Raw genomic sequence first — 23,215 nt, 5'->3', positions numbered from 1 at the left:
CTAGCCCCCTTAATCTGAGCTAACAAATCAGAAAGCAAAGGCAAGGGGTATTGGAATTTGGCCGTGATCTTATTAAGAAGATGATAATCTATACAGGGTCTCAAGGAGCCATCCTTAGCAACAAAAAAGAAACCCGCTCCCAATGGTGACTAAGAGGGCCAAATATGCCCTTTCTCCAAAGATTCCTTAACATAGCTCCGCATGGCGGCATGCTCTGGCACAGACAGATTGAAAAGTCGGCCCTTAGGGAACTTACAACCAGGAATCAAGTTAATAGCACAATCACAGTCCCTATGTGGAGGAAGGGAACTGGACTTGGGCTCATCAAATACATCCTGGAAATCCGACAAAAACTCAGGGACCTCAGAAGAGGGGGAAGAGGAAATTGACATCAAAGGAACGTCACTATGTACCCCTTGACAACCCCAACTAGTCACAGACATAGTTTTCCAATCCAGCACCGGATTATGTTCCTGTAACCATGGAAAACCCAGTACAACAACATCATGCAGGTTATGCAACACCAGAAAACGGCAATTTTCCTGATGTGCAGGAGCCATGTACATGGTCATCTGCGTCCAGTACTGAGGTTTATCCTTGGCCAATGGTGTAGCATCAATGCCCCTCAAAGGAATAGGGCTCTTCAAAGGCTGCAAGGAAAAACCACAGCGCCTGGCGAATTCTAAGTCCATTAAGTTCAGGGCAGCGCCTGAATCCACAAATGCCATGACAGAAAAGGACGACAATGAGCAAATCAGGGTCACAGATAAAAGAAATTTAGGCTGTACAGTACTAATGGTAACAGACCTAGCGACCCTCCTAGTACGTTTAGGGCAAACAGAAATAACATGAGCAGAATCACCACAGAAAAAACACAACCTATTCTGACGTCTGAATTCCTGCCGTTCTGTTCTAGTCAAAATCCTATCACATTGCATAGGTTCAGGACTCTGCTCAGAGGACACTGCCATATGGTGCATAGCTTTGCGCTCGCGCAGACGCCGATCAATCTGAATGGCTAGAGACATAGATTCGCTCAAACCAGTAGGCGTAGGGAAGCCCACCATAACATCTTTAAGGGCTTCAGAAAGACCTTTTCTGAAAATAGCAGCCAGAGCATCCTCATTCCATTTAGTGAGCACAGACCATTTCCTAAATTTCTGGCAGTATAATTCTGCCGCTTCCTGACCTTGACACAGGGCCAACAGGGTTTTTTCTGCATGATCCACAGAATTAGGTTCGTCATACAATAATCCGAGCGCTTGAAAAAATGCGTCTACATTCAGCAATGCCGGATCCCCTGATTCAAGGGAGAATGCCCAGTCCTGAGGGTCACCGCAGCAAGGATATGATGATTTTAACTTGCTGAATGGGATCACCAGAAGAACGGGGTTTCAAAGCAAAAAACAATTTGCAGTTATTTTTAAAGTTCAAAAACTTGGATCTGTCCCCAAAAAAACAAATCAGGAGTAGGAATTCTAGGCTCCAAAGCCGGAGTCTGGACAACATAATCTTGGATACTCTGTACTCTTGCAGCAAGTTGATCCACATGAGAAAACAAACCCTGAACATCCATGCCAGAGCATAAATCCTGAACCACCCAGAGATCAAGAGGAAAAAAAAGACAGAACAGAGCACAGAAAAAAAAATGGCTCAGAATTTTTTCCTTCTTTTGAGATGCATTTAATTCATTTTTGGCCTCTTGTACTGTTATGATCTGGTGGTTTAGGAGCAACATGGGACGAGCTCTGAAGGAAGTGGTACCTGTACTGACCGCAGTCCCTAAGCTCAACACAACACTAGAAGTAGCCGTGGGATGCTCCTGACACTCCCTAGGCACCTCATCACAGCCTGAGAACTAACTACCCCTAAAGATAGTTTTCCTGTTTCTATCTTGCCTCAGAGAAAATCCCCAAAGGATAGATAGCCCCCCACAAGTAATGACTGTGAGTGGAGAGGGAAAAGACATACACGGAATGAAACCAGGATGAGCACAGGAGGCCAGTCTAGCTAGATAGATAGGAGAGGATGGAATACTGTGCGGTCAGTATAAAACACTACAAAAAATCCCCACAGAGTTTACAAAAATCTCCACACCTGACTAAAGGTGTGGAGGGTAAATCTGCTTCCCAGAGCTTCCAGCTACACAGAATTAATTCATACTGACAAGCTGGACAAACATAGAAAGCACAGAACGGATAAGTCCACAACCTGTGGACAGAAAAGAGCAAGCAAGGACTTGGCTTTGCTGAACTGGTCAGGATAACAGGGAAATCCAAAGAGATGTGAATCCAACCAGGAACCATTGACAAGTGGCACTGGCTGAAGAGAGAGCCAGCCATAAATAGCTGAGCAGAAAGACAATCAGTGGAAGCAGCTGCAGACTGCTAAATCCAAGGAGCAGCCATACCACCCAAAACCACCGGAGGGAGCCCAAGAGCAGAACTCACAAAAGTGCCACTTACAACCACCGGAGGGAGCCCAAGAGCGGAATTCACAACAGATAGCCACGCTCAGGCAGTACAGCCGCACTCAGTAGAGCCACACTCAAGCATTAAAGCCGCACTCAGGCAGTTCAACTGCACGCAGTATAGCCGCACTCAGGCAGTATAGCCGCACTCAGGCAGTATAGCCGCACTTAGGCAGTATAGCCGCACTCAGCACAGCCGCACTCAGGCAGTAGAGCCGAAGAGAGAAACATGGGAGCAACATATGGCAGAATGGAAGCAGGAACAGGCAGAATGGGTGCAGCACATTACAACAGAATGGGGCAGAGGATGGGAGCAGCACATGACAAAATGGGGGAGCAGAATGGGAACGGCACATGACAATGGTTGCGCACGATGGGAGCACCACATGACAATGACAGAATGGTTGCGCAGGATAGGAGCAGCACATGACAGAATGGGGGTGCAGGATGGGAGCAGCACATGACAGGATGGGGGCACAGGATGGGAGCAGCACATGACAGAATGGGGGCGCACACATGACAGGATGGGGGTGCAGGATGGGAGCAGCACATGACAGGATGGGGGTGCAGGATGGGAGCAGCACATGACAGGATGGGGGCGCAGGATGGGAGCACATGACAGGATGGGGACGCAGGATGTAGCAGCACATGACAGGATGGGGACGCAGGAGGGAGCAGCACATGACAGGATGGGGACGCAGGTTGGAGCAGCACATGACAGGATGGAGGCGCAGGTGGAGCAGCACATGACAGGATGGGGGTGCAGGATGGAGCAGCACGACAGGATGGGGGCGCAGGATGGAGCAGCACATGACAGGATGGGGGAGCAAGATGGGACCAGAACATGACCGGATTGAGACCATATACCAATATAAATGTTCGCCACCCGGGCGTAGAACGGGTTCAATAGCTCGTGTGTGTATGTATATATATATATATATATATATATATATATATATATATATATATATATATATATATATATATATATATATATGTGTATATAATTTTTTTTTATTATATATTTATGTATATATTTATTATGGATATATATTTATTATATTTTTTCCTTCATACACGTGGTTTTAATTGCTCTAACATTTATTCTTTTAAGTTATAACATTTGCCGCTTTTTCCGTGATAACTTTTTTATGTAATTTTTATTTTGTGCTTTTTTTTTTTCTTTTTTTTTTACTTTCCAATAATCATATAAAAATGTAAAGATATGTTTTGTTTTGTTTTTCTTTTTTTAAAGGCCACAAATATTAAATTATAACTAATCTAGTTTGTCATGCAGGGGATGGTTGGATGTGATGTAGTAGGGGGTATGGCTTATCGGGAGCAGGCACTGTGCAAGGTGCAGGCATGGAGCACTGTGATGGTAATTTGGTGAGGGCACTATATACATAGCCTCAATAATGTGTCACAGTATCTTCCCCTAGACCACCATGGATTGGATGACCTTTTGTACCTGTGTGTGTGTGCATATATATATATATATATATATATATATATATATACATGCTAGCCACCTTAGGGAGAGACCCAAGTTGGGCTAAATGTAGCGGGACGAAAGAGACCGAAAAGCCCTCTACTTAAAGGAAATACATAGTGGATGCTTTCCTGAAACGGAAAGTACTTGCAAGCAGCATAATACAAAGAATAGCAGGTTTACCCAGAATCCTTTGCAGTAGGCAGAGCTATGCAAATCATCTCTTTCCACCCCTGTCTAATCCACAGCGCTTGGAACCGCCAAGCGTGCAATGCTGCGGATTAGTTTCTAAATTTACACAGCCAACCAATTCCTACCTGTGGACACGTGTTTCGGGCTTTAGGCCCTCATCAGCACAGGGCTGGAATTGGTTGGCTGTATGGAGTGGGGCTCGGTGAGCAAGCGATACATACATGCTAGCCACCTTAGGGAGAGACCCAAGTTGGGCTAAATGTAGCGGGACGAAAGAGACCGAAAAGCCCTCTACTTAAAGGAAATACATAGTGGATGCTTTCCTGAAACGGAAAGTACTTGCAAGCAGCATAACACGTGTCCACAGGTAGGAATTGGTTGGCTGTGTAAATTTAGAAACTAATCCTCAGCATTGCACGCTTGGCGGTTCCAAGCGCTGTGAATTAGACTGGGGTGGAAAGAGATGGTTTGCATAGCTCCGCCTACTGCAAAGGATTCTGGGTAAACCTGCTATTCTTTGTATTATGCTGCTTGCAAGTACCGTATATACTCGAGTATAAGCCGAGATTTTCAGCCCAAATTTTTGGGCTGAAAGTGCCCCCCTCGGCTTATACTCGAGTCACGGTAGCGGTGGGGTCGGCGGGTGAGGGGGTGAGGGCGCTGAGGTATACTTACCTAGTCCCAGCGATCCTCGCGCTGTCCCTGCCGTCCCACGGGCTTCGGCGCTGCAGCTTCTTCCTCTCTTCAGCGGTCACGTGGGACCGCTCATTACAGAAATGAATAAGCGGCTCCACCTCCCATAGGGGCGGAGCCGCTTATTCATTTCTCTAATCAGCGGTGCCGGTGACCGCTGATAGAGAAAGAAGCTGCGGCACCGAAGACAGGAGGGGACAGCGCGAGGATCGCCAGGACTAGGTGAGTATGTTATATTCACCTGTCCTCGTTCCAGCCGCCGGGCGCCGATCTATCTTCCCGGCCGGCGCCTCCATCTTCCCGGCGTCTCTGCTCTCTGACTGTTCAGGCAGAGGGCGCGATGACGCATATAGTGTGCGCGGCGCCCTCTGCCTGATCAGTCAGAGCAGAGACGCCGGGAAGATGGAGGCGCCGGAACGAGACGCCGGGAGCTGCAATCAAGGGAGGTGAGTATGTGTTTTTTTTTCTTTATTGCGGCAGCGGCGGCACAAATTTATGTGGAACATCTATGGGGCACAGTGAACGGTGCAGAGCACCGTATAAGGCACAGCACAGCTATGGGGCACAATGAACGGTGCAGAGCACCGTATATGGCACAGCACAGCTATGGGGCACAGTGAACGGTGCAGAGCACCGTATATGGCACAGCACAGCTATGGGGCACAGTGAACGGTGCAGAGCACCGTATATGGCACAGCACAGCTATGGGGCACAGTGAACGGTGCAGAGCACCGTATATGGCACAGCACAGCTATGGGGCACAGTGAACGGTGCAGAGCACCGTATAAGGCACAGCACAGCTATGGGGCACAATGAACGGTGCAGAGCACCGTATATGGCACAGCACAGCTATGGGGCACAATGAACGGTGCAGAGCACCGTATATGGCACAGCACAGCTATGGGGCACAGTGAACGGTGCAGAGCACCGTATATGGCACAGCACAGCTATGGGGCACAGTGAACGGTGCAGAGCACCGTATATGGCACAGCTAGGGGGCACAATGAACGGTGCAGAGCACCGTATATGGCACAGCACAGCTATGGGGCACAGTGAACGGTGCAGAGCACCGTATATGGCACAGCTAGGGGGGGCACAGTGAACGGTGCAGAGCACCGTATATGGCACAGCTAGGGGGGGCACAGTGAACGGTGCAGAGCACCGTATATGGCACAGCACAGCTATGGGGCACAGTGAACGGTGCAGAGCACCGTATATGGCACAGCACAGCTATGGGGCACAGTGAACGGTGCAGAGCACCGTATATGGCACAGCACAGCTATGGGGCACAGTGAACGGTGCAGAGCACCGTATATGGCACAGCTAGGGGGCACAATGAACGGTGCAGAGCACCGTATATGGCACGGCTATGGGGCACAGTGAACGGTGCAGAGCACCGTATATGGCACATCTATGGGGCACAATGAACGGTGCAGAGCACCGTATATGGCACAGCTAGGGGGCATAATGAACGGTGCAGAGCACTATATGGTTCACACCTATGGGGAAATATGAACGGTGCAGAGCACTATATGGCACAGCTATGGGGAAATAATGATCTATTTTTATTTTTGAAATTCACCGGTAAATGCTGCATTTCCACCCTAGGCTTATACTCGAGTCAATAAGTTTTCCCAGTTTTTTGTGGCAAAATTAGGGGGGTCGGCTTATACTCGGGTCGGCTTATACTCGAGTATATACGGTACTTTCCGTTTCAGGAAAGCATCCACTATATATATATATATATATATATATATATATAGAAAGAGATATAATATATGTGTATGTATAACATATATAATTATTATTATTCATTTTTATAGCACCATTTATTCCATGGCACTTTACATGTGAACACGGCAAATATAGACAAATACAATAAACATGAGTAAAACAAGGCACACACAAGTACATGTGGAGAGAGGACTCTGCCCGCGAGGGCTCACAGTCTACAGGGGATGGGTGAGGATACACTAGGAAAGGGTAGAGTTGGTCATGCGGCTTTTCAGCAGACAGAGGATCGCTGCAGGTTGTAGGCTTGACGGAAGAGGTGGGTCTTCAGGTTCCTTTTGAAGGTTTCCGTGGTAGGCGAGAGTCTGATATGTTGTGCTAGAGAGTTCCACAGTATAGGGGAAGCACGGGAGAAATCTTGTATGCGGTTGTGGGAGAAAGAGATGAGAGAGGAGTAGAGAAGGAGATCATGAGAGGATCGAACGTTGCGTGTAGGTAGGTACCGGGAGACCATGTCACAGATGTATGGAGGAGACAGGTATTGAATGGCTTTGTCTGTCATTGTTAGTGTTTTGAACTGTAGCCTCTGGGCAATAGGAAGCCACTGAAGGGCCTGGCAGAGAGGAGAGGCTGGGGAATAACGGGGAGACAGGTAGATTAGTCGGGCAGCAGAGTTTAGGATGGATTGGAGTGGTGCCAGAGTGCTAGAGGGGAGGCCAGAGAGTAGGAGGTTGCAGTAGTCGAGGCGGGAGATAAGGGCATGCACTAGTGTTTTTGTGGTTTCATGGTCAAGGAATGCATGGATCCGGGAAATGTTTTTGAGTTGGAATCGACAAGAGGAGGCAAGGGCTTGGATATGTGGCTTGAAAGAGAGGGCAGAGTCAAGGATCAACCCGAGGCACTGAGTGTGCGGGGCCGGGGAAAGTGAGCAGCCATTGACATTGATGGATAGGTTGGGTGGAGGGTTAAAGTGAGGTGGGGGAAAGATGATGAATTCTGTTTTGTCCATGTTCAGTTTTAGAAAGCAAGCAGAAAAGAAAGATGAAATCGCAGACAGACATTGTGGGATTTTGGTCAGTAAGGAAGTGAGGTCAGGTCCAGAAAGGTAGATCTGTGTGTCATCAGCGTAGATATGATATTGTAAACCGTGGGATTCTATGAGCTGCCCCAGGCCGAAGGTGTAGATGGAGAAGAGTAGAGGTCCTAGAACTGAGCCTTGGGGAACACCGACAGACGGGGGGCCAGATGAAGAGGTGGTGTGGAAGAGGGAGACACTGAATGTCCGGTCTGTTAGATATGATGAGATCCAGGATAGGGCCATGTCTGTGATGCCAAGAGATGAGAGAATCTGTAACAGGAGGGAATGGTCCACAGTGTCAAAGGCAGAAGACAGGTTCAGGAGGAGGAGGACAGAGTAGTGTCGCTTGCTCTTCACGGTTAGTAGGTCATTGATCACTTTAGTTAGGGCAGTTTCAGTTGAGTGATGTGATCGGAAACCAGATTGTAACCGGTCAAAGAGGGAGCAGGAGAGGTGCATGTACAGTTCAAGATGGACATGCTGTTCCAGTAGTTTTGAGGCATAAGGGAAAAGGGATATTGGGCGATGGCTGAACACAGAGGATGGGTCGAGGGAGGGTTTTCTGAGGATAGGTGTGATTGATGCATGTTTGAAGGATGAGGGGAAGACACCATTTGTAAGTGGGAGGTTGAAGAGTTGTTAGGGTTGGGATGAAGACTTTGGCAAGGTTAGGGATGAGGTGAGACGGGAGCGGTTCAAGCGTGCAAGTGGGGAGCTGTGATCTTGACAGAAGGGTGGAGAGCTGATCGTCTGTCATGGTGGAGAAGCTGGCTTTGGAAGAACAGGGCTGAGCAGTCAAGAGGAGGAGCATTGGGGGCTGCGTGCCAAAGCTTTGTCTGATGTTATCTATCTTCTGCTTAAAGAAAGAGACAAAGTCTTCAGCAGAATTGATAGGAGAGGGAGGAGGTGCTGGGGACGGAGTAGAGAATTGAAAGTGTTGAAGAGCTGTTTAGGGTTGTGAGTCAGGCAGGATATAAGAGATGAGAAGTAGGTTTGTTTTGCGGCAGTGAGAGTGGACTTGAAGCTGGCGAGGGACTGCTTGTATGTGATGAAGTGCTCAGCAGAGCAAGATCTCTTCCATCTCCGCTCAGCGACCCTGGAAGCCCGTCTCAGTTCTTTGGTCAGGCTGGTCAGCCAGGGCTGTCTGTTGATTGTACAAGTTTTGCTATGTGTGACGGGGGTGGCCAAATCAAGTGTAGCTGTTATTGTGGTGTTATAAAAAGTGGCAACAGCATCTGTGTCATGGAAGGAAGCTATGTCTGTAAGAGAGAGAAGGGACTCCGAGAGCGAGTGTAAATTTAGGTGTGTGAGATTTCTGCAAGGTAGAGTGAGTTTGTGGAGTGGGGGTTGCGCACTAGGAGAGGAGAGGGAAGACAATGTCAGTAGGTTGTGGTCAGACAGGGGTAGGAGTGAGTTAGTGAGATTAGTAAGGGAACAGAGGCGGGTGAAGATGAGGTCCAGTGGGTGGCTGCGGAGGACCATTGAGTGAAACCAAAGGAGGCAGTGTGTGATATAAGTTTAGAGGCAGCTGGGGTGGAAGTGTCAGTGGGGATATTGAAGACACCCATGATGATAGTGGAGATGTCGGCTGAGAGGAAATGAAGTAGTCAGGTGGTGAAGTGGTCAAGAAAGGTGGAGATGGCTAGTTCTGGGGGGCGGTAGATGACAGCCGGTTGGAGGGGGAGTAGATGCGGATGGAGTGCACCTCAAATGAGGGAAGAGTAGCGGAGGGTGGTAGAGGAATTGGGGTAAAGGAGCAGGTATCGGACAGGAGTAAGCCAACTCCTCCACCACGTTTGCTAGTGGGGCGAGGGGTGTGAGAGAGATTGAGTCCGCCATAAGAAAGTGCAGCTGGAGAGGATCGTGGCAGGGGGTTAGAAATGAGTGTGGGGATGTGTTGAGGAGGGCCAGGATTTGGGGATACGTCACCAGCGATGAGGAGTAGCAGGCAGAGCGTTAGAAGGTGGGAGCTGGATAGGTCATGATGTGGCCGTGTGTGTCTGGAGAAAAAAGGATTGCATGTGGAGGAACAGTTCTGTGGAGGAGGTGAGGTGGCTGGGGAGGATGGAGGGAGAAATGACTAGTTCCTTACTGGGTGGAGGGATTACAGGAGATAGGAAGAAATAAAGTAGTGTGGGGGTGAATGTTAAAAGAAACCTAAACATTATAGTAGTTTTGGGGAAAAAAATCCTTCTGGGTATGTACCAAATCTCATGCTATAGTCCAAAAAAACGAAGGCAGCACTCCAGTAGAAAAAATAAATGTGATTTATTGGCCCATGTGCGACGTTTCGGTCCAAGATGTGGACCTATCTCAAGCTATGTGTATATATACATCTATATAATTTTTTTTTTCTTTTTTCAGGTACAACAACTATGATCGAGCCGTCATTAACACAGTACCCTACGATCTAGTGCGACGATGGTATTCTGCTCATCGCACCCTCACCACAGAGCTGAGGAAGCCTGAGAATGAGCTGTGGGTAAAATTAAAACCAGGCAAGGTGAGCGGAGGGGAAACAGAAATATCTAAACTTCGAGGATTAATCCATCTCTATATGTAATGGTGACATCATCAACTGGGAATGAAATTTTATGCATTCTGACTACATGAATTCATTATCTACATGTATGTATAGGTTAGATCTTCTGTAGACTCTTCTGGCTGGTGGCCTTTCCTACAATTTTCTTTAGGGATGTTTTACCATGCTGACATGATAACATTGCATAGCTGCTGAAAATTGCTTGTGGTCATGCTACTATAAACCCTTAAAGGGTCATTGTAATTTGAAATAACTTTCCAGAATAAGCTTCGCTGTGTGTCCATGAAGAATAACACTATTTCTGGGCATTTTATGACTTGTATCCTACCTTGTCACCAGTATTCCCTTCTGCAGGCTCTTTCTCTTAATTTGCAATTCACTCTGGGCTGGTGGGAGGAGACGAGCTGCTAAGATCTTCCTTACACACAGCACACACACACACACACGGATTCATTCCTGCTCTTCTTTCCTTTTTTAAATCGGATACATTTTTATTTATACAAATTCAAGGTACAAAGCAATAAAACAAAAATCGCAATGAGAACAACATTAACAATGGTCATTAGTTTCCGAATATGAGGAGGAACCCTTATCTCCCTTCCCCTACTCTTCCATATCCTCTGGCTCCTCTTCAGATAGCGATGTTGGGGGGCCATCCATGCTTTCTGACTGAGAACACGGATAAATTAGTAAAGGCTGTCAGATCCTCAATGGGCCTAAAAGATGAGAAAGCGACTAAATCCTTAGAGGACATTATGTTTGGAGGAGAAAAGGAAGCGTACATTCCCAGTTAACGCTAAAGTAAAAGCCCTTAGAAAAGGAGTGGAAGAAGCCTGAGAAATCGGGTAGTCTCCCCTCAGCTTCTAAAAGACGTTACCCCTTCGAGGATGGTGCGGTAGCTAGGTTATCTAAAAAGTCATCCCTTCCCTTAGAGGGCTCTGGCGTATTAAGGGACCCCTTGGACAAAAAGGCGGATGGGTTCTTAAGACACACCTGGGAGGCAACCTCAGGGGGTTTAAAACCGGCAATAGCTGGAACTTGTGTTGTCCGCTCCCTTATAGTCTGGCTACAACAGATAGAGAATCAACTGAAATCTAAAGCGCCAAGGGAAGAGATCCTAGCTAATATGACAATGGTTAAAGGAGCTGCAGCCTTTATAGCAGATTCCTCAGCAGACTCCGTAAGGCTAGCAGCTATGGCAGCAAGCTTATCCAATGCAGCTAGATGTGCTCTATGGTTGAAGGGGTGCCCGGGCGACTTGCCTTCAAAAAATAGACTTTGTTCCATACGGTGTGACGGCCATTTCCTCTTTGGTCAGAAGCTGGAGGACATTTTAGAAAAAGCAGGGGATAGGAAAAAGAGTTTTCCTCGCTTTCGGGTGGACATTAGAAGACCTTATTTTCGGAGAGGAAAATTTAGTAGAGGTCGCCCTCCGGGAGATAGAAGAAATTGGGACTCCAGAGACAGAAAAGGATCTGGATACATGTTTAAGGGTCCCTCTACATCAGCAAAAAAGCCCTCCCAATGACGCCAGGCCAGAGGTAGGGGGAAGACTCTCATTCTTTTTCCCCGCCTGGGTAAATATCTCCCCCAGTCGTTGGGCATTGAATGTTATCAAAGATGGCCTAAAAATAGACTTTATTTATCCACCGCGACAGATATTTTTTTTTTTTTTTTTTTTTTTGACGTTCCAAAGAAAATCCCTGGAAGAACAGCTAGCCTTGGAAGCGGAGGTATTGGAACTAGTGTTAAAACGGGTTCTGGTAGAAGTCCCTGGGGAAGAGGAAGGAAAAGGTTTTTATTCCCCTCTTTTTTTTTTTAATACGAAAACCGGACGGTTCACTAAGGACTATTGTCAGCTTAAGAAAACTCAGTCAGTAGTAAATTGCTCCTTCAAAATGAAGTAGGTAAATACAACGATAAAGCTTTTGTTCCCAAACTGCTTCATGGCGGCTATAGATTTAAAGGACGCTTACTACCATGTCCCAATCCATCGGGACTACCAAAAATTTCTAAGAGTAGCAGTTTATGTCCAAGGACGACTCAGGCACTACCAGTGCGCCCTCCCATTCGGCCTGTCTATAGCGCCAAGAATATTCACCAAGTTAATGTCAGAAGTCATGTCCTTCCTCCATTCTTGAGACGTAGTTATAGTCCCATACCTAGACAACTTCCTTATAATAGGGAATTCGGCGGTACACTGTCTAGCACAAATAGAAGAGGTGACAGCAACACTAGAGGTGTTGGGTTGGAAAATAAATTTCACCAAATCAAGGTTGACGCCAGAGGTAGTTCAGTCCTTTCTGGGCTTGGTTTTGGACTCCAGGTGTCAGCTTTGTCTCCTACCAGAATACAAACTAGTCAAAATACAAAGTCTCGTGGATTTAGCAATACAACACCCTGTAACGACACTAAGGAAGGCGATGTCCCTGTTAGGTTCACTGACATCCTGTATACTCGCTGTGAGATGGGCACAATTTCACCTAAGACAATTACAGTCGGAGGTCCTGTCAACACTATGTCTCTGTTACATAGGGTACATTCATTTCTGGAGATTGACGGAACCACGGTGCGAGCGATGTTCTTCGATTTCTCGAGTGCATTTAACTCCCTGCAGCCACTTTTACTACACAAAAAGATGACTGATATGAAGGTGGAGGTGGGGATGAGAAATTGGATAACTGACTACCTATCAGATCAGCCACAGTTTGTACAGATGGGAGCAGTTGTGTCAAGCAGATTATTGAGCAGTGTAGGTGCCCCCCAGGGAACGGTGCTTGCACCCTTTCTATTCACACTGTATACTTCAGACTTTCAGTATAAATCTGAACTTTGCCACTTTCAAAAATTTTCGGATGACTCCGTGGTTGTGGGATGCATTAGGGGAGATCGGGGGGATGAGGAATATAGAAGGGTGGTGTCGAATTTCGTGGATTGGTGCAATGGTAACTGTCTGCAACTAAATGTTAAGAAAACTAAGGAGTTGGTGGCCAACTATAGCAGGATTAAGTTGGAATGCTTACCGATCACTATTGCTGGTCAGGAGGTAGAGCAGGTGGAGAGTTACAAATATTTGGGGGTCCATTTGGATAGCAAACTGGACTGGAGATGCCACTCAGAGTTTGTCTACAAGAAGGGGATGAGCAGATTGTATTTCCTAAGGAAACTGAGGTCTTTTAATGTGTGCAGCAAAATGTTAGAAATGTTCTACCAATCTGTAGTGGCAAGTACCATCTTTTTTGCAATCATATGCTGGGGTAGTAGTGTGCGGGCCTCTGATGCTAATAAGCTGAATAAGATTACTAAGAAGGCAAGTTCTGCTGTGGGCTGTAATCTGGACTCTTTTGGGGAGGTAGTGGAGAGAAGAACTCTGAAAAAGTGTATGGCAATTATGAACAGTCCCTGCTCGCCCTGCACCTGAACCATGTACTGTATTCCCAGTCTCATCCAATTTTTAAATTCTCCTATTTTAACAAATTCCGGTAGGGTCTCGTTTTGCCATATTGGGGAAAAATTTGTCAATTGCTCCAAACTCCTAATCTTTTCAATTGCCTCCCAGACTTTATGTATCAGTGCTAAAGTAGGATTCATCAAACCCATCTTCCTAAAACTTCCAGCCTCCAACCCTTGAACCAAGAGATCCCTCCCCATCACCTGGACCAAGACCCTTTGTATTGAACCAGTCCTAGACACATCCTTCCACCCCCTCATTTGTTGCCCCTGAGCAGCTAAGGCTATGTGCACACGTTGCGGATTTGGCTGCGGATCTGCAGCGGATTGGTCGCTGTGGATTTGCAGCAGTTTTCCATTCGGTGTACAGTACCATGTAAACCTATGGAAAACCAAATCCGCAGTGCACATGCTGCGGAAAAGCTGTGGTTTTGAGCATGTCAATTCTTTGTGCGGATTCCGCAGCGTTTTACACCTGCTCCTCAATAGGAAAACGCAGGTGAAATCCGCACAAAAAACGCAGGTAATCCGCAGGTAAAATGGTGTGTTTTACCCGCGGATTTTTCAAAAACTGAGCGGAAAAATCCGCAACATGGGCACATAGCCTAAGTAATAAATCCAAAGGTTCAGAAGCACCAGTCCCACTCCATCCTTGGGTCTCTGCTATATCTCACTGCGCTTCTTTCCTTAGTTAGCACACAGAGAGAAGCAGCAGAGGAGGAAATTAAACACAAGTACTGAGCAGTATAGATGAGAATCCAGCTCTGGATGAGGTAAAAGACTTGTTGGAAAGCTCAGCACGATCTTTCTGTGTCTTTCTTTTCTTCACTCCGCCTTCCTTTCCCTCTTTGTAGTATATAACTTGACATCTCACTGAGCTGACAGTTCGTCTTGTCTTGAGGTGGATGGAGTTGAGTTGAGGCAGGGGTGAGGTGATGAAGTGGCTCATAAGTGGAGAATGAAGCCAAAATTCTCCGATAAGATATATTACAAAGTTTTGTATATTTGCCTGTCGTATTGATCTTTACTTTGTTCTATAAACATTTCCGTAACTGTCTATGGACATGAAAGGCAGAGCTGCAATACCGCGCACAACCTGTGAACAAGTGTGGTGCTGTTTTCTGAACAATGCATCTGGTATTGTACTTTATTTAGTAAATCCTACATGTTTTTTTTTTCTTGCCTACAGTATTTATATTTCAAAAACTATGAGAGGAAGGATAAATAAGGGAATGACGAAAAAACCATGACGAGTTCCAAAATTAATTTTGTGTTTATTTTTTCATCTATAATATTAAAAGGGTTTTTTTGTGATTGTATGGGAAAAAATCAACAACGTGTGGTGAGAGTTTTTTATTTGTTTGTTTTTTTTTAGTGGTGTGGATTTTTTTTTTGTTTTTCTTATTATTAGTCTAGATTTGTATACATACACAAGAGTAAATATGCTCCACCACACCTTACTAACAGCGCTGATGTGGGTCTGCTGGGGCCTAGCAGTAGGAATGAGCGGACCCGTAGAAGTTCGGGTTCTAGTATGCAACCCAAACTTTATTCCAAAGACTTGGACCAGAACGCAAACCCCATCAAAAAGAAAGAGGTCCTGAACTTTTGAGCTGAAAAATTCTCTCTCTCGCGGAACATTCCAACGGGCTTCCGGGAGTATTCCGTGTTCAGAATTTGGCAGCGGACACTAACCGGTAGACCTAAACTTTTTAATTTTGGGTTCACTCCTCTCTACCCGCCATCCCTTCTGTTCCCGGCAGACACACCAGAGATCATTGGGCCGCCAGGTCCCATAGAAGCGTTGGCAAAGCGGATACTTCTATACTCTATAGTTTTTCCCTAAATAAAAATTGAGGCATCTGATTTTTTTTATTTTTCTTATTTTTTTTATTGAGGCTGAGTAAACTTATACAAATTATTCTGGCTGTAATTATCATTATTTTATAGTTTGCTGAGAATGCAGCTGATGTCTCCATATCAGAATTATGGGCTGTAGACCTGGATAAATCATAACGATTTATTCTGGTTTTCCAATGTGTCCGTAAAAAAAAAATATTGCTTGTTCTACGCTGTCCAGAAAAAAAAAAATGTTAAGTTGGCAACTGACCACTATGTAATAATTGGTAAAAGAGAAGACAGAAGTGGTACTACACCGCGTCTGTCTTCTCCATGAAGTCCATCTCCGCTCCTGTTTCTGCAATCCCGCCACCTCTGTCCAGCACTATTCTGCTCTCCGCCATGAATGCCTTAGAGGGGTCCTAGTGAACGGCCGTTACTCCGCAAGCACCATACGCCGTGAGGGGCCATCAGACAGGCCACTGTTGCTTGTAGCATGACTTGTGAATTTCAAGTTTAGTAGTTTCTCTCTTACAGGATGCCACGAAGAGGCGATGGTGATTGTGGCTTGTGTGCTGAGCAGGATGTGGAGATTTCTGTACATTTTAGTTTTTCGGTTATTGCTATCATAATGAAATATCTCGTGATAAAAAATGATAAAAGAAATAAGAAATACTGGGGGAGGACGTTCAGTTTACATCCTTTCGACTCACAAATTAATTATTAACTGCGATGATTGTGTTAGATTAATGTGCGACGGACACAAAGATGTTTCTACAGATTAATCCGTAATATGGAGCCATGGGCACCGTGCGCCATATGCCGATGGCAAGATCTTCTCCAAATGCAGCGGTACTAGGGAAGAATAGGACGGCATGTGATAACATGGCACAATTTTTTTTTTTTTTTTTTTTTTGCTGGATTCATACGCAAGTCCCAACATTGAAATATTAAACATTCCAATATTGTAATATTAATTTGTGCAGCGGTAATGATGCACCAAAGAAATCCTGCAAAAATTGGAAAGGTTAAAAGGTATCGATATGGAAGAAGCTATATACCTTTTATAACTCTTTTTTTCTTCTCAGGAGCAATGTGATGACAACAAGGGAGCATTTAGTAAGCCTTCAGCTGCCGTGGCAAACAAATGACTCAACAGCCTAGATCAGTGCTAACTCCGATCACACTGTCGGCACATGGTTCATCCTGTGTTGGGAAGGGGATAAGGTTATTTCTAAAAACGTGTTCACATATTCTGACTTAGAACTATGCATTTTTTAGTTCATGTCACTGCTTTTGCATGTTTTTGGCATTTGTTTTTTTTCCAAGAGACTTGGATACTGCAGATTTTCTGTGCAGATTTACATACAGAAAATCCAGAGCGGATTACAGGAACCACGCGTATGCTTGAGATTTCAGCTAATCTTATCCCTGTGCTAAGGATCTTTCCTGCATTGAAATTGACTTGTGGTGCAGTCTTCATTGTAGATTTGTGTTGGATTCTTCTGTACTGCATGCGCGTACCATATCATAGAATATTAGAGTTGGACGGGACCTCAAGGGGGTCATCATATCCAACTCCCTGTTCAATGAAGGATTCACTAAACCATCTCAGACAGATGTCCGTTCAGCCTTTCTTTCAAGACCTCCATTGAAGGAGAACTCACCACCTGTCGTGGCAACCTGTTGCACCGATTGATCACCCTCACTGTCAAAAATTTTTTTCTAATATCTAGTCTGTATCTTCTCTCTTTCAGTTTCATTCCATTGCATCTCCTGTTTCCATGTGCAAATGAGAAAAATGATGATTCCTCTACACTGTAACAGCCCTTCAGATATTTATAGACAGATATTAAGTCTCTTCTTAGCCTTGTTTTTTGCAATCGAAACATTCCCAGATCCTTTAACCGTTGCTCATAGGACATACTTTGTAGTCCGCTCAGGATCCTGGTATCTCTTCTCTGAACTTGCTGCAGTTTTTCATTGTTTGTTTTTTTTAAGTGTGGTGCCCAGAACTGGACACAGTATTCCAGATGAAGCCTGACCAAGGAGGAGTACATATGGGATAATGACTTCATGTGATCTAGACTCTATGCTTCTCTTAATACATCCTAGAACTGTGTTCGCCTTTTTTGCTGCTGCATCACACTGTTTACTCATGTGCAGTTTGTGATCTATTAGTATGCTCAAGTCTTTTTCACACGTGCTGTTGCCTAGTTCTATTCCTTCCATTCTGTAGATGTAATTTTCCTTTTTTTTTCTTGCCCAAATGTAGAATCTTGCATTTCTCTGTTAAATACCATTCTATTCGTCGCTGCCCATTGGTCAAGCTTCTGAATTCTTTCTCTGCCTTCTCTAGTGTTGGCTATCCCTCCTAGCTTTGCATCATCTGCAAATTTGATTAGTTTACCTCCAGTTCCCTTATCTAGATCATTTATAAAAATGTTGAACAACACGGGCCAGGACAGAGCCTTGTGGTACCCCACTTGAAACACTCTACTAATGGGATGTGCAACCATTTATCACAATGTTTTGAGTAAGATCTCTGAGCCACTTATGAATCCACCTAACCGTAGCCCTGTCAATGCCATACTTGGTCATTTTTTCAATAAGGATAGTATGAGTTAACGTATTTTTCGAACTATAAGATGCACTTTTTTTTCCTACGCCTCATTGGGGGACACAGGACCATGGGTGTTATGCTGCTTGCCACTAGGAAGACACTAAGTAAACACAAAGAGTTAACTCCTCCTCTGCAGTATACACCCCTTGACTGGCCAGTAACGACTCAGTTCTTGCTTATTGTCTGTAGGAGGCACTTGGGTCTGTTCAGACTCCACCATTTTTATTTTTATTTTCTGTAAATTTTTATTTTTTATCTTTCCTCCAAAAATGTGGAGGAAAATGGGGGTTGCGTCTTATAGTCCGGAAGTACCTGCTCTGGGTGTGGATGGGGAGGTGGGAGAGATGCAGCGGCGGTACAGCGGATCACAGGAGGCAGGAGCCGGCGGCTGCAGCTAACTCCTGTGCCCGCTGCTAAAGAGAAATGAATATTCACTGCATTCCACACCCATGGGAGTGGAAAGCAGTGAATATTCATTTCTCTTTAATAGCAGACACGTTGTTAGCCTCAGCCGCCGGCTTCCAGCAGCCATGTGCCCACTACTTAAGGGAATGAATATTCACTCCTCTCCACTTCCATAGACATGAAATGCAGTGAATATTCATTCCCTTTAGTAGCAGACACGTGGTTAGCCTCAGCCGCCGGCTTCCTGCAGCCATGTGCCTACTACTTAAAGGAATGAATATTCACTCCTCTCCACTTCCATAGACGTGGAATGCAGTGAATATTCTTTCCCTTTAGTAACGGGCACAAGTGAATGCCTGGCAGCTGCAGGAAGCCGGCGGTTGCGGCAGGACGGAGATGGGGGCTCTGTATACCAGGATAGGGTTGAGGAGGCTTTGTATACCAGGATAAGGTTGAGGAGGCCTTGCATACCAGGATACGGTTGAGGAGGCCTTGCATACCAGGATACGGTTGAGGAGGCCTTGCATACCAGGATACGGTTGAGGAGGCCTTGCATACCAGGATAGGGTTGAGGAGGCCTTGCATACCAGGATAGGTTTGAGGAGGCCTTGCATACCAGGATAGGGTTGAGGAGGCCTTGCATACCACTCATACTATCACTTGTTATTGACCCTGGACTGTGACCTGACTTACGGCTTCGTCTTTTTCCTTGGTTATCTACGTACTCTCTTGGTATTGAATCCGGAACGTCTGACTTTTCTGCCTCACGGTCTCCTTGTGAGTAGTGACTAGTGTCATACTTTTCTTTTTGAAGATGTCTTAGTAGTGGACAACCCCTTTTTAAGCGATTTTTTTCAGAGCGAATGATGAGTTCAGGCTGCAGGGGATGAGAAGAAGTGGCTCATAAATTGTGAAAGCAGTTTCTTGTATTCAGTTAATTTATGCAAAGTGTTTAAACAACCCTGACTATCATAATAGACTCTGTAATTGTAGGTGCTACTCTAATCCTAAACTAATTCTTCTCATTTCAGGTACTGTTTGTGGATAACTGGAGGGTACTACATGGACGAGAGTCCTTCACCGGTTACAGACAACTCTGCGGTTGCTATCTCACCCGGGATGATGTCCTGAACACGGCACGATTACTGGGCCTTAAATCCTGATCATAAAATGATTAAAATATATTTTTTGTCAAATCATTTCAACCAAAGGATTAACCCTACTGAACTGGCCCCATTACATTAGTTGGTCATCCTTTCGAAGACTTTCAAAGTCATAAAGTATTTATCATTTTCACTCCGCACTTCACGTTCCTGTTGTCTAAACACAGGCTTTTCTATTATACAGTTTTTAATTTCAGTCAGATAAATCAGTGAATTATTTACCGTCATTCATCAGTTCCCTGTATACATTCTGGTAGGACCGTGTTAATGTACCGTCGTCCCGACAATGTGGTCTCACAAGCGGATGCAGCATTTAAATCCGATCAGTGTTGACTAATTTTATGGAGACTCAAGGGTATGTGCACACAACGTTTTTTTCAGGCAGGTTTGGAGGAGGTCCGCTCCGAAACCCACCTAAACGAAGGAAAAAAACGCTCAAAAGAATGAACATATCTATTTCTATGTAAAAGTGACTTACTGTACATATGTTTAGATTTTTGAACATCTTTAAGCCACTTAAGGTTACTTAAAGATGCCACGGGTGAATAAAAATAAAAAAAGTCCATAAAACGCCTATTTTTTAAAAAAAAAGTGCCCCAAAACTGCTCGAAAAGATGCTAAAAAAAAAAAGTTGAAAAATCATTCCGGAAATAACTAAAAAAAAAAATGCTGCTTAAAAACGCTTTAGGTTTACAGATATCAAGGGGGGGAAAAAAGCAATTCCTGAAACTTCTGCTTGAAAACCGACATTTTTTGGCCACTTGAAAAAGATGCCATGTGCACATACCCCGAGCATATGCAGCTCCTCTTAGCAGCCAACTAAACCCATCATTTTGCTCATAAAAAGAATTTTATGAGCAAAATGATGGGTTTAGTTGGCTGCTAAGAGGAGCTGCATATGGTAATATATGAAACGTATGACATTCCTAGGGTCGGGATGATCGGCTGTCTGGGACATTCTGCTCGTCAATAATCACCAGCCTACGTTAGATAATTAAGTGCCTTGTTCTATTGTATAGCCTTATATCTCGCTGCCTACTGTCCTGTTATTAGACGGCAGATTACTAATGTGAAATAATGGTTTAAACATACCGTAATTGTTTTTCTGTTTTTTTTTTTTTTTTTTTTTTTAATTTTCACATTCTCGTAATTTCAGCATTGAAAGTTCTATGAAGTTTTTAGTAACTTTGGAAACCACTTGTACCACTTCTCAGTTATATCTTGTACTTTACTACTTTTATATAGTAGTAAAGAAAACGGGCAGCAGGATATCTTCACTTTGGTGTCAGATATATATCAGAACTTGGACCCCAATTAATCATGTCTGGCGTTTTGCACACCAGTTTTGATGAAGTGTGTTAGATGCACCAAATTCATTAAGAGGCATACTTTCACAAATCGTAGTAAAGACAGACGGCGAAGGGCTGGTTTTTATACACTGGGGGCAAGGGGCCAGATATTATACACAGGGGGCGAGAGGCCGGTTGTTATAGACCAGGGGCTAATGTTATGATCCGGTGACCTTGGAGCCGCATGGAACTTTCTCTGAGTTGGTGGTAACTATACTGACCGCAAATCCTGAACTTAACTGCGCAACTAGAAGTAGCCGTGGGGTGTGCCTAACAAATCCTAGACACCTCGACACAGCCGGAGGACTAAATACCCCTATAGATGGAAATAGGAAATCTACCTTGCCTCAGAGCAGAACCCCAAAGGATAGGCTAGGCAGCCCCCCACAAATATTGACTGTGAGTAGTAGAGGAAAAGACACACGCAGGCAGGAAACAGGATTTAGCAAAAGAGGCCACTCTAGCTAAAATAGGAAAGTATAGGACAGAATACTAAGCGGTCAGTATTAAAACCCTTCCAAAAATATCCACAGCAGAAAATACAAAAATTCCACCATCTAACTAAAGATGTGGAGCGTATATCTGCAACTCCAGAGAATCCAACAAGACTGAGAAAACACTGACACAATCTAAGCTGGACAAGAGAAAACAAATGAATAGCACAGAATTATTAAGCACACAGCATGTGTGCCACAGAAACAAAAACCAGACACTTATCTTTGCTGAATTGGCAGCAAGGCAGGAGGAACAGACAAAGATCCAAAACCTCCCAGAACCATGGACAACTGGCAAGGACTAATGAATCCTGCACACCTAAATATCCCAGTCAGAACTGCAATCAGCAGATACACCTGGCCAGGACTGCAACTCAGGGACAACTGCATTCCCACCTACAACCACTGGAGGGAACCCAAAAGCAGAATTCACAACAGGCTAAGGCCCATATGTCATACCCCAGAGGCTGGATATTATGCGCCAGGAGCCAGATATCATACCCTGGGGTGAGAGACCGGTAGTTAAAAACCAGGTGCTAAGGCATGGATGTCATACTCTGAGGGTGAGGGGCTGGATATTACACACCGGGGGTGAGAGGCTCGTTGTTATACTCCGAGGGCTAAGGCCCAGAGGTCGTACTCCGGAGCGTGGAGCGGGGTATTGTACAGGGAGGGCAAGAGGCCGGATCTTATACACCAGGGGTGAGAGGCTGGTTGTTATACACAGGGGACTAAGGCTCGGATGTCATACTCCAGGGTGAGGGGCCTGATATCTTACATGTGGGGGCGAGAGGCTGGTTGTTATAAACCAGGGGCTAAGGTCTGGACGTCATACTCTGAGGTTGAGGGGCTGGTTATTATTCACCAGGGGTGATAGGCTGGTTGTTATACTCCGGGAGCTAAGGCGAGGATGTAATACTCCAGGGAGAGGAGCAGGACATTATACAGGGAAGACGAAAGACCGTATCTTAGGATACTTTCACACTTCCGTCTTTATAAAGATGTTGCAATGCTTTGTTCTGTGCAAAGTTGCCCGCAGGATGCGTTTTTTGCACATAGACTTGTATTACCGACGCATCGCGACGTATGGACACACGTTCCATACGTCGTGCACTGGATGCGTCGGTAATTGGCGGACCGTCGTCACAAAAAAAGTTCAGTGTAACTTTTTTTGTGCAACGCGCCCGCCATTTACGAACCGCGCATGCGCCGGCCGAAACTCCGCCCCTTCCTCCCCAGAACTCATAATGGGCAGCGGATGCGTCTGAAAACTGCATCCGCTGCCCACATCGTGCACTATTTTGCACAACGTCCGTCGGTACGTCGGGCCGATGGTTTGCAACGGCCCCGTAACGATGGAAGTGTGAAAGTAGCCTTATACACAGAGTGTGAAAGGCTGGTCGTTATACAGCTGGGGGGGAGGGGGGCGCTAAGGCTCAGATGTTATAGTCTGAGGCCAAGAGGTCATTCATTATAAACCTGGCGTGAGGGCCCGGATGGTTATACACGGGGGGGGGGGGGGGGGGGGGGAGTCAGTGAAGGGCTAGTTGTTATATACAGGGGCTAGGGCTTGGGTGTTATAAATCGGGGGCGAGGAGGCGGTTGTTATACATAGGTGCAATGGTACTGAAACCTAAATTCAGTGATTAAGGTGTTAGATCTGGATTTTTGGTCCATATTGTATGTTTCCAGCC

At 45.4% G+C, this 23,215-nt stretch overlaps 1 protein-coding gene across 1 annotated transcript in view; it reads left to right on the top strand.

The window, feature by feature from the left end:
* Positions 1-19,905, top strand: part of TMLHE (trimethyllysine hydroxylase, epsilon) — a 44,392-nt gene extending 24,487 nt beyond the window's left edge. Inside the window, exons 8-9 of the mRNA XM_069746852.1 lie at positions 10,021-10,159; positions 19,547-19,905. Of these exons, the coding sequence (XP_069602953.1) occupies positions 10,021-10,159; positions 19,547-19,678 (271 nt within the window). The 3' untranslated portion in view covers positions 19,679-19,905. The remainder of the gene's footprint in view (positions 1-10,020; positions 10,160-19,546) is intronic.
* The last annotated feature ends 3,310 nt before the right edge of the window (positions 19,906-23,215 follow it).

This window comes from Ranitomeya imitator, chromosome 2 (genome assembly GCF_032444005.1).
Source record: "Ranitomeya imitator isolate aRanImi1 chromosome 2, aRanImi1.pri, whole genome shotgun sequence".
Lineage (NCBI taxonomy): Eukaryota > Metazoa > Chordata > Amphibia > Anura > Dendrobatidae > Ranitomeya > Ranitomeya imitator.
The sequence above is the reverse complement of the archived record's forward strand: the minus strand, read 5'-3'. Positions and strand labels throughout refer to the sequence as shown.